This window comes from Mesoplodon bidens (assembly GCF_964165515.1).
Source record: "Mesoplodon bidens genome assembly, chromosome: 2".
NCBI classification, from domain to species: Eukaryota; Metazoa; Chordata; class Mammalia; order Artiodactyla; family Ziphiidae; genus Mesoplodon; species Mesoplodon bidens.
In genome coordinates, this window is record NC_138177.1 from 11,579,678 (window position 1) to 11,595,922 (window position 16,245).

At 33.7% G+C, this 16,245-nt stretch overlaps 1 protein-coding gene across 3 annotated transcripts in view; it reads left to right on the forward strand.

The window, feature by feature from the left end:
• The window catches only part of BRINP3 (BMP/retinoic acid inducible neural specific 3), a gene marked incomplete at its 5' end in the record, with an annotated part of 413,577 nt that overhangs the window by 183,366 nt on the left and 213,966 nt on the right, over positions 1-16,245 (forward strand). For 2 of the 3 annotated variants that reach the window (XM_081223561.1, XM_081223562.1), the window contains one exon: positions 7,495-7,685. The exons of the other annotated variant lie outside the window; for it this stretch is intronic. In XM_081223561.1, coding sequence (XP_081079687.1) covers positions 7,495-7,685 — 191 coding nt within the window. The remainder of the gene's footprint in view (positions 1-7,494; positions 7,686-16,245) is intronic. 3 annotated transcript variants of the gene reach the window in all.

The following is a 16,245-nucleotide window of genomic DNA, read 5'->3' on the forward strand; positions in this document are numbered from 1 at the left end:
AACAATTTGCAGATTCTTTGAGTGTGGCCCTATTTAAAAATTCTTTTGTTAACTTTACTCATTAATTTCACTAAAGCTTATTACCTTGATCTATCTATCTATCTTTATTCACATTGACATCCTGGGACAAAAAACTGTGACTTCACAAGTGTACACACACCGAAATTTACCAAGAAGTAAACTGTGCTCCTTGCACTATTTTAGTTAATTGCTATAAATTTTACTTCTTTAAAAACTCTACAGAGTCAATATTATTGGACGTACACTTATAAATGAAATGACTTTACATCAGTGAGGTTAAGAACTTGCCAAAATGTAATCAGCTTTGAATTTTGTGAACTGAATTGGTGAGGATGAGATTTGAAACGTTAGCTGACTCCTAAATCCATTCTCCTTTGGAAAACTAACATTATCTATCTCCCTAAAATATTTAAATTTATGTAAGAAGTGTAAATTTTTCAACTTAGTAACACAGATAAATAATTGATGTTTTAATTATAAATTTCAAAAAAGAGACATTTGTATTTGTTTATTGCTTTTTTTCACAGGGAATCAGAGTAGACATTTTATTTTAGCTCAGTTGTATCTGTCTCTTAGCTTATCTACACTGATCAATAATTACCAAATCTGTATAATTATATGAATGTGATTGAGGAATAATTGTGATGAGTTGTAACAGATGTTAAAACTATACTTCCAAAATTTAGAAAGGAAAGCTTTTGCTTGTTAAATAATTCCCTCTCTCCTCAACTTAGAAAGTAATTCATTGACAGCATGTATGTATATTTTTTACATCAAAACTTTTGCTAACACCTCTTCAAAGGAGTGATTTAATTTAAAAATGGATAATAAATCTCTATTATATATATATATGTATATATATATATATCTGCAAGGGTAGAAGCATGTGGTACCGTTATAGTCCTATGAAATGAATTACCTTTGGGAATAATGACAGTAACTATGACAATTGAATTCTGTGGTATTTCCCTTAAAATTTGATTTAAACCCCTATTTATTAAACTACAGAAAATGATTTAAAGATATGTAAGATAAAATTAAATCACTTTCAGTTATTTCATAGCCCTAAAAATTTAACATATTTTAAGAATTAAAAATGTACATTAGTAGCCATAAACCAGACCATTCATTAAAAATTCTCAGTAACCTCACCTCAATCTTATATATTCAATAATATAGTCAAGAGGCTACAGCTGCAATGAATTCTTGTTGCTTTACTGGGTTGGGCAATGTTTTGTTGCAATAATGCTAATTTGTCTTCTCCATTCTCCTCTGAATTTGGCAACTCATTCAAAACACAATAGTCATTAATGATGCTTCTCAAAATCCTTCATGTAAACATTTCACAAACGTCATATTTGTGATTGTACCTTTCCTCCAGTTTTTTTTAAATAGATTCATTCTTCTAAATTCCTAGCTTCACACCAAAATACCTCCCAAGCTTTAAGAGCCTTGCTACTGTTAAATTAAAAAAAAAAAAAAAAAGCCATATTAGTGTATTAAGGGGCAGGAGGGTGAAAGAGAGTGGATTCTCTACGCTGCCAACTGCTCAGCATTTAGCTGCTTTTAAAAAACTGCCTTCAGAGCTACAGCTATTCAGGTCATTAGGAACATTTCCCTTGTTCTGGCCAAATGGAAAACAGCATCAATTGTGAGATGTGGAAGTGCTACAGAAAGAAAGTTAAAAGAGCCAATTTTATATATAACAGTTACACATAATAGAATTATGGGGGGTAGTATTGATTATTAGTGGCATTTCTTAAGATCAGTATGACTTTGCAGATATAATTAGAAAGTTATTACTACTAAAGATTGGCAATTCAATTTATAATTCTTAGGCTGGATTTGTTCACAGATTAGTGCTTGGGTAATATATTTTGTTTTAATATTCTGTTGTGTCTGCAAGTGTTAATGAATATTGACAGAATTAAAATTGCAACAACAAATGTAATATTGTGAAAAGTAATGTAATAAAAACTTTTAGGGCTTTACACAAACAACTCTATTTAGTGTTAAGTTAGCAGTTAAAGATAAGCCTTTTCAGCAAATTTGTCGTCTGATTTTATCAATATTTTTATGTTGCCTTTCCTTTGGTAGTGAGTCCAAAATGTATATCAACAGTGGCAGATTCTGTATTTTTCAGGAACCAAGTATACATGTGTAATTTTAAAGAAATCATGGTAGTTAATATATTTCAAATATACTGAGTACATTTATGCATTCACACAGAATTTAAATACAAATAAGAAAGGTCTGTGGCAATGATGTAACCATTATTTAAATGGAATTTGTTGATGTCATTCTGGTTTTCCAACCTTTTTTATGAGATGCGTGGGGATAAAATTATAATATATATTGTTGTAGAAAAGTAAACATTACGTGGACACGCATAAAACATGATGCTTGGAAGTCAGAATTTTTAGCAGCAAACATATAACTCTAATCAACTAATGGAGGCTCCTTAGAGCCAGCAAAAACATTTTCAAAGTAATGTTCCAGCTGAACTGGTTACAGTCCATTTGTGTGTTCCACAAAATAGTGGTGATTCTAAAGGGGCTGAGTTAAATTAAACAATGATGATTGTGCTGATTTCATTTAAAGACTTCCAAAGGTTATGATGAGAAGATATTTACATTCTGTGAAGGCTTCAGGTAGAAGGCAGCATTTAGTTAGATATAACAATGTTCTTATTTAATATAAACATAATGCATCTGGATAGACTCCATAGATGCCTTTGGGTAAAATGCTCTCATTATGATAATCATACCAGACAGCATGTTTTCAATTCAGCACTCCATTGCTTTGTTTTTCCAAAATTTAATGAGTGCATGGTCTAGTTTGAACTGAAGTGGATCTATTCTTAAGGAAGGAAAAAAAAAACAAACTGTGCCCATATGTTTCTAATTTATGTACAACCATTAGTTCCTTCTTGCTTTCTCAAGTTACCCCACAGTCAAAATACTCTACATCAGCCATGGTATACTAAATGACATTGCTAGAAAGCAAGGAAACCAACTACTAACTCTATAATCTTGGTAGCTTTACATGACAAGATCTCTTTTTAGTTCATGCTCTTGTTCATCCTAAGAAGCTGCAGGGGTAGTGGTTGAAGGATGGGAACTCGAATCATATTTGCTGATCAAAGTCCCAGGCTGAGGGTCCAGGCTAACCTACATGCTCACACTTTATTGGTCAAAGGAAGCTGCGTGGCCACCCTAGTAAATGCAATCATACCTGTGCCCAGGTAAGAGACACAATATTTGTATTCATATCTATGTCCACAGCTCATAGTGTGGTACTTAACTGTCCAGAGATGATTTCCTTTACTTAAAATGCTCTTATCATCACTTTCTGTACTAACTAGGCTTTCACTAAAATATATGGAGATTATAACTGTGATCATATATCATTACAATATAAACCAAATGTGAGTGGAAGTGAGAGATCTCAGTTCTCAAACCAACATCTTTTTTCTACTCAAATTATACTTTTGGGATATACACAATAGAAAGTAAAATATTTTACTTCACTCTTTATATGAAAATATAAAAAAAAACTAGGAGAAGAATTTTAGATGAAGCTCTGAAAATTAAGAAATCAATTTGCTATGGTTACTAACAATCCTGTTTTTTTTTTTTTTTTTTTTTTTTTTTGCGGTAGGCGGGCCTCTCACTGTTGTGGCCTCTCCCCTTGCAGAGCACAGGCTCCGGATGCGCAGGCTCAGCAGCCATGGCTCACGGGCCTAGCCGCTCTGCGGCATGTGGGATCTTCCCAGACCGGGGCACGAACCCGTGTCCCCTGCATCGGCAGGCGGACTCTCAACCACTGCGCCACCAGGGAAGCCCAACAATCCTGTTTTTTAAAATTCATTCATTCATTCAGTTAGTTAGTTGATTGGTTGATTAGTTTAGTTATAGTCTTAGTTTGGTGACACTCCCAGAGTTTGTCCTTTACTTTTGGTGTTGCATGACAGAGAGGATAAATTAATCAGATGGGGTGGCAAAGTGTTTTGTCCCAATGAAATGTCAAAAGGTGAATTGAGACCATAAACTTAATTGAGGTTAACATACTGCGGTAATAAAAAGCATCTGATAGATGAAGAAAGCTCCCTGGAAGGTTGTCCATAGTCTTAGGCTCTTTATAGCCTTCTGAAGTGTGTGAATATAAGGGAAGAGAAAACATATTCGAAGTGAGTTAGATTAGCAACATTTATATCAAGGAATTGGGCAGAGGGGTTGTGCTCAATAAGCTACTGGCCTACTTGTATTTTTGCACATAAAAATATTGTAAAGCCATTGAATTGCAATTTATTCATTCATATTATACTTCACTTAGTATAATTTGGGAACCCTTGAGGTCAGAGGCTTTCTTCTATTCATCTATATTACTACCACGATATCTGGTAGTTATGACAATAAGTAGCAAACCATTAATAAATTTTCTTGTTAAATTAATGTTATAAGCTGATTTCAGAAAATGATGTAAATTTGTTATAGCTCTTTCGTATTACATCCATTCTTTGTCAAATTTAAGAGGAACAAACTAAAGAAAGTTGCAAATATTTCATGTCAGAATAGATCATGGGTTGGTACTGATTGCGGGTTGGTATTATATATTTACAAATTGTTAAAAAAATAAGGGAGGTTAGAATGGCACTCTCCCAATATGGAGTTACCCACAGCCATCTAGAAAGAAATACTCAGCAGTTTAGAGAGAGTTTGTATGCATTGTAAAATACCACCATTGACACAATCTTCTTGGTTACTTAAGTCCAATTACTTCACTTAGCAATTCACATTTTAATTTATGAGAATATACATATGAGTTTATAAATTTGGTAATTTAAACCATTGAAAAAGATATACCACAACTTTAGGTTCAAGATATGTTACTATGGGCTTCCCTGGTGGCGCAGTGGTTGAGAGTCCGCCTGCCGATGCAGGGGACGCGGGTTCGTGCCCTGGTCTGGGAAGATCCCACATGCCGCGGAGCGGCTGGGCCCGTGAGCCATGGCTGCTGAGCCTGCGCGTCCGGAGCCTGTGCTCTGCAGGGGGAGAGGCCACAACAGTGAGAGGCCCGCCTACCGCAAAAAAAAAAAAAAAAAAAAAAAAAAAGATATGTTACTATGCCTTGATAAAATTATAAAGTTTTTTCAGCAAATAAAAAGTAAATGTTTGAGGGTAAAGTTTGGAAATTAATGAGCAGCTATTATTTAGATCATGGTTTAATAAACAGCTTCTTAGAAGTATTGTATTACTATATACCTTATATTCACAAAACACTAAAACTTAAATATTTTATTTTAAATGCTCTCCTTCACAGTTTTAAATATGTATTTACATATGTATATTCTACATATATATCGAACACACACATGCACAAATACCGTCAGGTAAATTTCTTACAAGATGAAAAGACAAAAAATTACTGATACCAATTACGTTTGGAACAATAACAATGACATTTTTACTCTCTTCTGAGGAAATATGAAGTAATAAATACAGTATAGTATCTCTAAAAGCCCAAGATTTACTGAAAAGAGAGCACTTTGAGTAAATTTTAAAAACAACATACCAAATTACCTAATCAGTAGTTTTCTTCAAAGTATGTTCCCCAGAATAGCAGTACTAGCATTGCTTGTTGAAAATGCAAACTCTTGACCCCATCCAAGGCCTCATGTATCAGAAACTCTGGGGTGAAGTTTCCAGGTGATTCTAATAGGTGCTGAAATTTGAGAACCATTGTTAGAATAATACTATTCAAAACTGTTTGGATCAGCTGATTTGCAGAGGTAATAGCGAGAGTTTCTCAATGAAGGAAACACTAAGTTGACTTATTTTCAGGCCAAGGCCTTACCTAGATTCCTTAGTGAATCTTATCTTATAATTAACTTCCAAAAGACTGGATGGATTGTGTGGCTGCCAGATGTGTGTCACAGGAACAAATTATTCATGGCAAGCGACTCTATCAGGGCATGGTTCTTGGTCCTGGAAGTATTTACTGTTTTTCCTTATTCTGTGTAAATCTATTCTGTGCTTCCCCACATCTAGCCTCTTTTATTTTTCCTTTAGAGACTAAGTATCAAATACCACCTCTCCAGAGTTGCCCTCTCAGGGCACTTAAAATAAAATAGGGCCATTCTGTCCACAGCCCTACGGCCCATCACAGCAGTCTGTTTGTGGTAGCTCTCAGCCCTTGTCACAATCTGGATGTTTTCAAAATTTAACATCTTTATTTTATTTATTTTTAAAACTTTCTCTAGAATGTGAACTCCATGCAGAGTGTGGTTCACAGATGTATCTATCATGCACCTTTTCGTGGTGCATTCCAGGAAGTTTTTGGAGGCAAAAATATAAATAAGTATGACAAGTAGTTATACGCTATTTAATCAACATTTTATTTGCTAAGTAGTAACAGAGTTAAATTACACACATAGGAATGTTTAAATCTAGTAGAGGGGAAGTCTTCTCTGTGGAAGGTATTTGAGATTTTATCAGACCACTCCTCAGAAAAAAAATCTGTATGGTTGATATCAGGCAATCCAGTTCACCATAGTTATTTTCTAAAGTATTATTAGGTTGACTTTAACTTAATATAAATACATACTTTTTTTATATATAAATCTTTTATAATCATATTTGCTACTTCTCTAATTTGACCATATCAACCTTAAAAGTTATTTTGCATCTTGAGTAATTACTAATTAAGTTGAATTGGGGTTTCAAATTATGTTGTAAACAATAATTATTATAAAAAACCAGTTTTTCTTTGGATCATATTTTTAAAAATTCTTCTACAGCGCCTTAATATTCTTGAGGTTTGACAAGTTCCCACTCTAAAGTGAATAGAAAATAATCATTAATGATGAAAATAAATTTATTCTTTTTTCAATTTCCATTGGAAAATGATAAAATATTACTTTAGTTTCCCTTTTAAAAAATAATTCTACATTAATATTCTATACATACTGAAATCATTTTTTTTTTTTTTTTTTTTTGCGGTACGCGGGCCCTCTCACTGTTGTGGCCTCTCCCGTTGCAGAGCACAGGCTCTGGATGCGCAGGCTCAGCGGCCATGGCTCACGGGCCCAGCCACTCCACAGTATGTGGGATCTTCCCGGACCCGGGCACGAACCCGTGTCCCCTGCATCGGCAGGCGGACTCTCAACCACTGCGCCACCAGGGAAGCCCTGAAATCATTTTTATGAGTACATTTTTCCTTTGGAAAAAAATCAGTGGAGTCTGTTGCTTTAAGTGGTTTATTTTTCCTCTCCATGACTTGGTTTCAGGATATTCACTCCAGCTACATAAATTATAAATATTGTTCTCCTACTTACTCATAGAACATGAAGTATTATTACAAACAAGAATCATTGTAATGTAGTGACCCCAACGAAACTATCAAGTGAACTTTTCAAATGAAAACATTCAGATAGATTATGTATTTACGAATGAAAATAAATTTGCTTTTCAGGGAGTTTGGCCGCTGGAAAGTAAATAACCTTGCAGTTGAGAGAAGAAATTTCCTTGGCTCCCCTCTGCCTCTTGCCCCTGAATTCTTCCGCAACATAAGACTTTTGGGACGTCGACCTACCCTTCAGCAAATCACAGAAAACCTTATCAAGAAATATGGGACACATTTCTTGCTATCTGCTACTCTGGGAGGTACGACTCTTTGAAAATATTTGTACCTGTGTGTGCTTGTGCATAAAACTGTATAAGTCAAGGAAAAGTGTCGATTCATCCAAATCACTGCAGTTTGAATAATCCTAAATTTCATTCATTAACTTAATCAAAACATTTATTGAGTTATTACTAAATAACTTGTATGGTGATCACAATGATGAGGTAGAGGATTTTCACTTAGTTTCTGCCTGAAAGCAATTTACAAACTAATAGCCTCTGTTAAATATAGGCATAGTTATTACACTCTATAATGCAAGGTGATGAGCCAAATTTTGTTTAAAAATTGAATAATAAGCAATCAAGTCACAGCTGGGACTTCAGGTTACAGAGAGCAGGAAAGGTCCCAAAGTAAATGTTGAAATTCTAAAATTACATTTTTTAGAGCTATTTTAGCATTTCTGATTGTAGTTGATATATGATGTGAAGGGAGTATTAAATAAATATCAATGAAGATGCACGATATGAAAGTAGAGATTAATAATGTCACCCTCCTCAATGTGATATAATATCATTAAATGTGTGTTTTATCATGGTGATGTATAATTCAGTATTTTGAATACACTTAAATGATTTGGGGGGAGATAGTGTGTATAGGAAGAAAATGACATTTTTCTAAAACTTATAAATACCCCAGAATTCTGTATATTTAATTTTGTGTAGGACTTTAAATAATGTCCAAACATTCCATTTTAAATAGATGTTACTCTTTCCTATAATAGGAGCAGTGGACAAAATTGGATAGGAATCACCATCAAAACAGTGATTCCCTGCTCCCTTGTCAGTTTCTCAGTTACGTTTACCAAAGCCGGGCAGGCTAGTTCACACTAATGGTGAGGTAGTGTGAAAATGCTCTTCATTTTCCCAGTCTTAGAGGATGTGTCTTTTTTTCCGTTTACCTGCAAGTCCAGTCTGTCACCAAGTCACGTCAGTTTATTCCTCTAGAATATATCCCGTATCAAACTCTTTCCTGACTTCCACCCCAATGTCCCTACACCGACTCACCGCCATGTTTCTCTTAGAATATTCCTAAGGTCCATCCTTCACACAGATCTTTTAAACTTGAGTTGGGTCAAATCATTTTCTGTTTTAATTAAAACCTACAGTTAGCCACTTGAAATGAAATCCAGATGTCTCTCTGTGGTTTCTTAAGGCACCACATGAATGCTCTGCCATTGGCTTTCATCTCAAACCTTATCTGTTCTCTCTCCTGATCATGCTCTGTTTCAGCCACAAGGAAACCTCATAGTTTTCTACTCAAATGTTACTTTCTCAGAGAGACCTTTTCTGATCATCCTACCAGCAACAGTGCCCATAGACAACCAATATTCTCTACTACTTCATGATCTCACTCTGCATTCTTCATAGTATTTATTATTATGTGAAATTTTTTTATTTTCTTGAAAACAGGAATCTTGCCTGTATTTGTTACCAGTTTACTCACGTAGTTATTGAGGATGGAAAATGTCACCTGCCATATCAGTGAACAAAGCATGTTGTGGCCATCAGGCCAACAGCCACTGCAGCTGCCTCCGACTCTGCACCCTGAGGGGACTCAGGATGGAGAAAGCAGGATAGTGGCCCTAGATAGTTAAGGTGCATATCAGAGGAATGATTTCAGTGGGCCCAGACTCTTGCATCTTCCCATAAATAGAAAAGCGCTAAATTCATTAACTTGAGATGTCCGGTTTTCTTTAATTAACAGCAATCTTTTGATGTTCCACTACCTGCTTTTATTGCAAAACTCCTATATATCCTGACTCATCCCTTACTTCTTTGGAGCCATCCCTCAGAGCTCTCTGAGAGGCTGTGTTCTGGGCTGAAGTCTTCCATTTTGTCCACCAAATAAAACTTAATTCTCAACTTTTAGGTTGTGAATTTTTTTCAATCGACATTATAGTAGTGCTTGGCACACAATAGGTTCTCATTACATACTTGTTAAATGAATATAAGTGGAACTACACTTCGCTAGGAGGCTGAGGCTGCCCAGTCCACTAGATAAACAGCAAAACTCTGAAATGGACAGAGGATAATTGAGACCTAATTCAGGAAGAAGACTGAATGAGAAAGAAAATCTATGAATCCAAAAAAGGTCAGTTAAACAAATAGATTCAGAATTGGGGAGAATCAGGATGAAAGGGAGAGCAGGAGAGCCAGGCATGGAGAGGGAGAAGAAAGAGAGATCCCTGGATAAACCAAAGAAACAAGTCTGCCATGTAACCCTAAGGAATTAAAGGCAGAAGATGTAGGGGGTTCAGGAGGACAGAAAAGTTAGCTGTGAATATGCACTCTCTTTCCATTGCTTTCCTCCATAAATGAATAATACTAAAATAATGAGATAAAGAGGTCAGACAAGGCTGGTGTTGAATCCTGGCTCCATTTTTTTTTTTTTTAAGAAACCAATTGTGAGACTTTAAAAACTGTTAAGTAACTTCACTGATTTTTAGGGGTTTTTTTTTAGTTGAAAGGGGGAGAGTAACACCTGTGTGACAAGGCCATGGGAAGATTAGTGTAAGTGTAGGAAAATGTCCTTGGCATAAACACGCCATGAATTAATGTTATTGCTATTGTTACTACAGCAGTATGATAGCAAAACAATGACAAAATGTCCCCATAATGGTGAAAACTGATTCTTTGAAAGCTGTGTTTATTTGGCTTAGTATTGACAATGATTATTAATGTAATAAAATCTGAAGTAAAAGTGAAAATTAAATTATTTCTATAACATCTCCTTTTAAAAAGTTCAGTGGTCTTGAAACACATCCTAGGTTTCGTTACCATTGTATCAACAACACAGAGTTCCCAGAAGAATTTCAGAACATGAAATATATTCTTCAAACAAGAAAGGAAGGAAGGGACAAGGGGGAATGCAGAAGAGATCAAAAGTACAGATGATTCTCAAGGACATTTTTGTTCCTTAGTAGCAAAATTACAGTGACATTTTGATTTATTTCATTGTTTTCGCGTTATGAGTGCCACACGGTTGTCTTAAAATAGTTTTTGTTTTGCATGTTTTTTGTTTGTTTTTATAAAGGGGGTTTATAAAAACCTTTGTGGTAAATCACTTCTTTGGGTTGATTAATAATGACAATACGCTTTTCAAAATTGCTTTACTTCAATTATTTAAAAGTCTAGTTCAAGCAATTTCTTCAATGGTGGGGAGGGGGAAAGAATAGAATTACCACCCTCACTTGCCTTCTAATCTCTGACCATTCTTTGGATTTAGTGTTCCTGGTATTTTCTATTGGAATTCTATTTTTGTCTTTAAATGTTACTTATATTTTCCTTCAGGAATCTCTCTGTTGGCTGATGTTAATAATTTAGCTAAAATGCATGAAATTAGTTAAGTAGCTTAAGGATATAAACTGTTTGCAATTAAAATATATACTAGGTTGATTTCAGGCAATTTTTAAATTATTGCTATTGTAATTACAGTAAGTCTTTTTTGTTGCTATAAGTGTATTTTAATTTCATATGTTTTACCTGACTGAACATGAAATTGTATTACTCTATTTCTTAAAAAATTGAGATTGGTGGTATTTAACTTGAGCAAATTCTCTTTCTCTCTCCTTAATTGACCCAGATTGAGGAACAACTCTAATATTAACACACTGAGGATGTCATGTATAGAAGCAAATATTTTTAACAAAAAGCCAGTTTTTTAAAAATTTTCTTATTTTTTATTTTTAATTGAAATACAGTTGATTTACAATGTTGTGTTAATTTCTGCTTTACAGTAAAGTGATTCAGTTATACATATATATATATATATACATTTTATACTCTTTTCCATTGTGGTTTATCACAGAATATTGAATATAGTTCCCTGTGCTATGCAGTAGGACTTTGCTGTTTATCCAGTCTATACATACTACTTTGCGTCTGAAAAAACCAGTTATTTTATAAGTAGATGCCTCCTAAGTAACTAGATCTTCAACTAAATTTAAACATTTTTCAAAACAAGTTGAGTGCAAAATACTCTCTACTAACATTAAAGCGATGAAAAGGAAATAAATGAAAAATGTCTTTTTTTCCCAAGAGTTATTTAGTACGTCATATTATTGACTTAGACATAAAACTTGGGATAGCATATTTGAAGCCTTTAATGGGATATTTTATGATAGATAAAGCCAGTGATTGAATTATCTTCCTATAGGGAAAATAATTTATAAAAAACCTTCTTCAATATATATCATTTTCCCTATTTGTTTCATCTTATAGCTTCCAGACTATTTATCAATATAGTAATTTAGCTTGCTTCTATTTGGGATAATGATATCTAAACTCCATCACTGTTTAAAATCTAAAATAAGCTACTCAATTTAAAGAATCAATCTTGAAATAGATTGCACTCCTGGGATATATTGATTTCTAGCTATGGAATATATTTCATGACTGTTTTTGTAATATATTTCATTATAATACAATATATGACAAACACTGAAATAAAAGTGTATCTTTTATTTCAGTGAATGTAGAAATACAAAAAAAAATAAGTGAATGAAAACAAAAAGACCTTAAAATTGGGCTTACTGAGCAGACAGAGGGTGTTTGCTAAAAGTACCAGATCAGGATTTTAGATCCATAGTAAAGGACAAAGGACTAAGGAAGATGAAAACCAAAAATTCATTTAAAAATTTATAAGAATGTTATAGCAAAATATTTATAGTAATTTTAAATGTGACCTCACCTTCACCTCCAGAATTACACAGACTTGTCTAATTAGTACATAGGCCAAGCCCTCAGCCACTCACAGTCACATGAGAATGTGAACACCTCCCGGGTGAGACTTGGCTCTCTAAAGCTTAAGGCAGTGAGAAGCTGATGGAAACAGGTACTCTGCTCTCCGGAGAGCACATCCTAAAGAGGAAGAAGAGCAAGAGGCTGGGTTACTCATGCCAGTCCCTTCCCTACACCCAGCCTGTCTGTCAGCTCACTACACCTCTGTGGGTGGAGTCAGGAATGTGGACACAGTGAGGACTTTGGAGGCAAAATAGCTTCCCTCCAAAGTACTCTTTTCCTGATAGAGATTTTTTTTTTTTATTGGACCAAAATTCATTCTAGGAGCAACTGGATAATGTATTAATATTTGTTCATTTACAACTTTAAAGAATATTTTTCATTCTCAGCAACATAAAAACAGTTCCATTTTTACCACTGGTTTTGAATACATAGTTTTAAAGGCCATAATTAAATTTTTAGCAGAAAGAGTTACAATTGTTTTTTCACATGCAAGTTTGTTTTTGAAATTTTTTTCTGAAAGTGCTTCTTCTGATCATGTATCTGCGGTTACCATATTGCTCAACTTAAGTATTTTGTCAGGTATTTAATTTTGTTAAATATAGAAAATATTTTCTTCATTGTTGGAGTGAAAAAAATGCCTGATTGTGGTCCAGAGTAAAATTAACTTACTAGGACAATTATTTAAAATAACAAGTATTGCCTCAGTGACTACATAGTATATAACTAACTATGCCTGCAAGGTAGTTTATTTAGCTCAAAAGTTTTATGATACATATTTTATGTGTGTATATCTCTCAAAGAAAAAACAGAGGTAAGCTGGGATATGATAGAATATTAGTTAGTTTTTTTCCCTATATTCTAGCATCCCTGTAAGTATAGGACTCCAAATATCCTTGTTTAGTTTCAGAAATACTCAATTCTCACTTTTTACTATGTGAATTACATTCTGTGTAAAGTATTCACAGATAGTTTTTAATTCTATATCATGTACCATCTTCTTTCAAAATAGATTAACAGCTGTCTTTCTCATTTTCACTTTGTCTCTTCTTAGGAGGTACAAATCCTTTTATTTTAGTTTATCTGTAATGTAATTTAAAGAAGTTAATCTGCCAAGATATGTAAATATAATTTATTTCTTAATCAAATATAAATACTTGAAGATACATGGAATGTATGCATTCCTTTAGAATGCATATTCTGTTGAAGAAAAAGAACTGAAAGGAAGAAAAGAACAATTTTCTGAAGCTTTATATCCCAGGGAATTATTAAAATAATGGTATGGCCATACTGGTATTAAACTGAATATTTACTCATACTACTTAAGATTAATTATATCAGTTCATCTCTCTGTCTCTCCTTTCTCTCTTTCACTCTCTCATCTCTATCCCTATCTCTCATGTTTATCTGGTAAATAAAATGAAAACTTTGAAATTAAAATAATATTGTTAATTCACTTTTGATGGTTTATAAGGCAGCTGTCTACTAAAGTGATTTGAGCCTATTTATAAAAATAATAATAAAGATAACAAAGAAGAAGATGAAATTAAAATTGCTATGTCAGTTGATCTTAATAATAGCGTTCTTGGCAACTAAGTCAAAAGATAAATGCTAAATTTTAGAATTTTGTAAATATGATTATATACTTTCTTGTTCTTTGTAGCACTTTAATAGGACAGATAAATCACCTGTCCGTTTATTTGACACATACATACTGAGTTACCTATAAAAGTGCAAAGATTCACCACCTTCCTTAAAGGAACACACAGGTCACTGATAAAGACAGACATTTAAATTGGTAATAAATTTTACTGTGGTTTAGAGCCTTGTTACTTGAGTGTGGTCCATGATCCAACAGCATCAACATCACCTTGGAGCTTGTTAGAAATGCAGAATCTCAGATTCCATTCCTGATTAATGAATCAGAAACATGTTAACAAGATCTCCAGGTGATTTACGTGCACATTAAGTTTGAACAGCACTATTTAGAGTATCTATATAAATTGAGAGAGTACTTAACTGTTCCAGAAATCTCGCTTCTGAGAATTAATTTTACCAAAATAATAGCAAGAGTCTGTAATTTTACATAACAAAATGTTCATTATAGCATTGTTAATAAGCAGCTCCAAAATGGAAGTACCTTAATTGTATTTCATTCAGGATGTATTCTGTTCCCTCTATCCTTGGAACTATATATTTCCAGTTACTCTTCTTCCATGTCATCGTTCTATAGAGACTATTGTATCTGGGCAATTTTATTTAGAAAATTTTCAGACTTTTTAGGGGGGATAACTGTTAATAACCATAAGATCAGTTGTTTTCTTTTGGAATGTTTTGCAAAACATATTATGTTTCTTTGTCAAAGCTGTAGAAGGCTAGCTATTTCCTTCCAAAAATATCTTGCAGATGCCAATTGGTGTTAAGCCAACATGTCTGTTTTTTTTGGTCTTTATATATTTGCCTCTGCTCCTTGTTAGAAGCTTATTTTTCTAGAATTTTTTTACCTTCTATATGTTTCTAAAACACCATTTTTTTCTACAACACTATGTTAGTAGAAAGATACATGTCAGGATGTATACCTTTTAACACATTAAGCTAGGGAAGGATGATCATTAGTAGTGTGAGTAAAGTAAGACACTGTGAAAAGTGAAATAAAATTTCAAAAGGACAGTGATACTTAAAATATAGTAAAACTTAGGGAATGTTTTAAGGAATAAAAAACAATAATATGATCTGTTATTACTAACAATAGGATAACATTTTTGAACCAAAACAATACATCAAAAGTAAAACCTACAATTACATTTAAGCTATATTTGCACTGGTTATTCTTGTGCAAAGAATTTCTACTCAAATAGCAGTTTTTGATAAGTAAACTCACACAAAAGCAAAATAGACATTCACAATAAGATTTTCAAGTATAAGGCAGTTGAATGACCAGAAAGATATTTGCCATAAATGTACCTTTTTTTTCCCTGGGTAGAACGGTACACTTTACAGGTCAGGATACTAGTCCAAGGGCAGTAGCAATGATAAAATAAAATAAAATACAGCCGACATCCAAGAGTTAGCTTCATTGCAGTTAAAAAAGAAATAACCTCGAATCTCAGTGCCTTACAACTATAATGGTTGTGTCTCCCTAATAGTACATGTTTTGACTGTGGATCCCCTGCGATTCTGCTCTGAGTGTTGTTCGCTCATTCTGGGAATAAAGATGAGGAAGGCCCTCTTCGGAACATGCTGTCCTGGCAGAGGGCAAAAGCATAAAAATGAGTATAACTTTCTGATGCCTCTCAAAACTTGTACTGAATCATGACATAGCTGGTTTGTATGTATTCACTGATCTAAACATTTTTATTTTCGACACCAGGTTAAAGGGCATCACTTGTTCTTTACAATGGACTATAAATACATGTATGCATGTTTACATCCATGATAGAATTAAAATTGCAAAGAATAATCTGCAGCATCTTCTTGATTTATCCCTAGGATTCTTTTAGTCATTCTCTTATCCATTGCTTTTTGTTCTAACATTTTGAAAGTATTACCTCTATCCCCAATAACTATATACATGAGAATGCCAGTTGAGAAAATCCAAGTGGAGAGATAATTGTATGAAAGTTCTTTCATTTCTGTTTGTCATGGACACAACATCAATTACCTGAAAACCAAGACAGAAAAATACATAATTGTGAGGTCCACAACATATCAAATATACCTACTCCTACCCTATGAACTAATCATAGGATACCATTAAAGTCATGATTTTTTTGTTTTATTGTCCTCTGTTTCTCATTCTCTA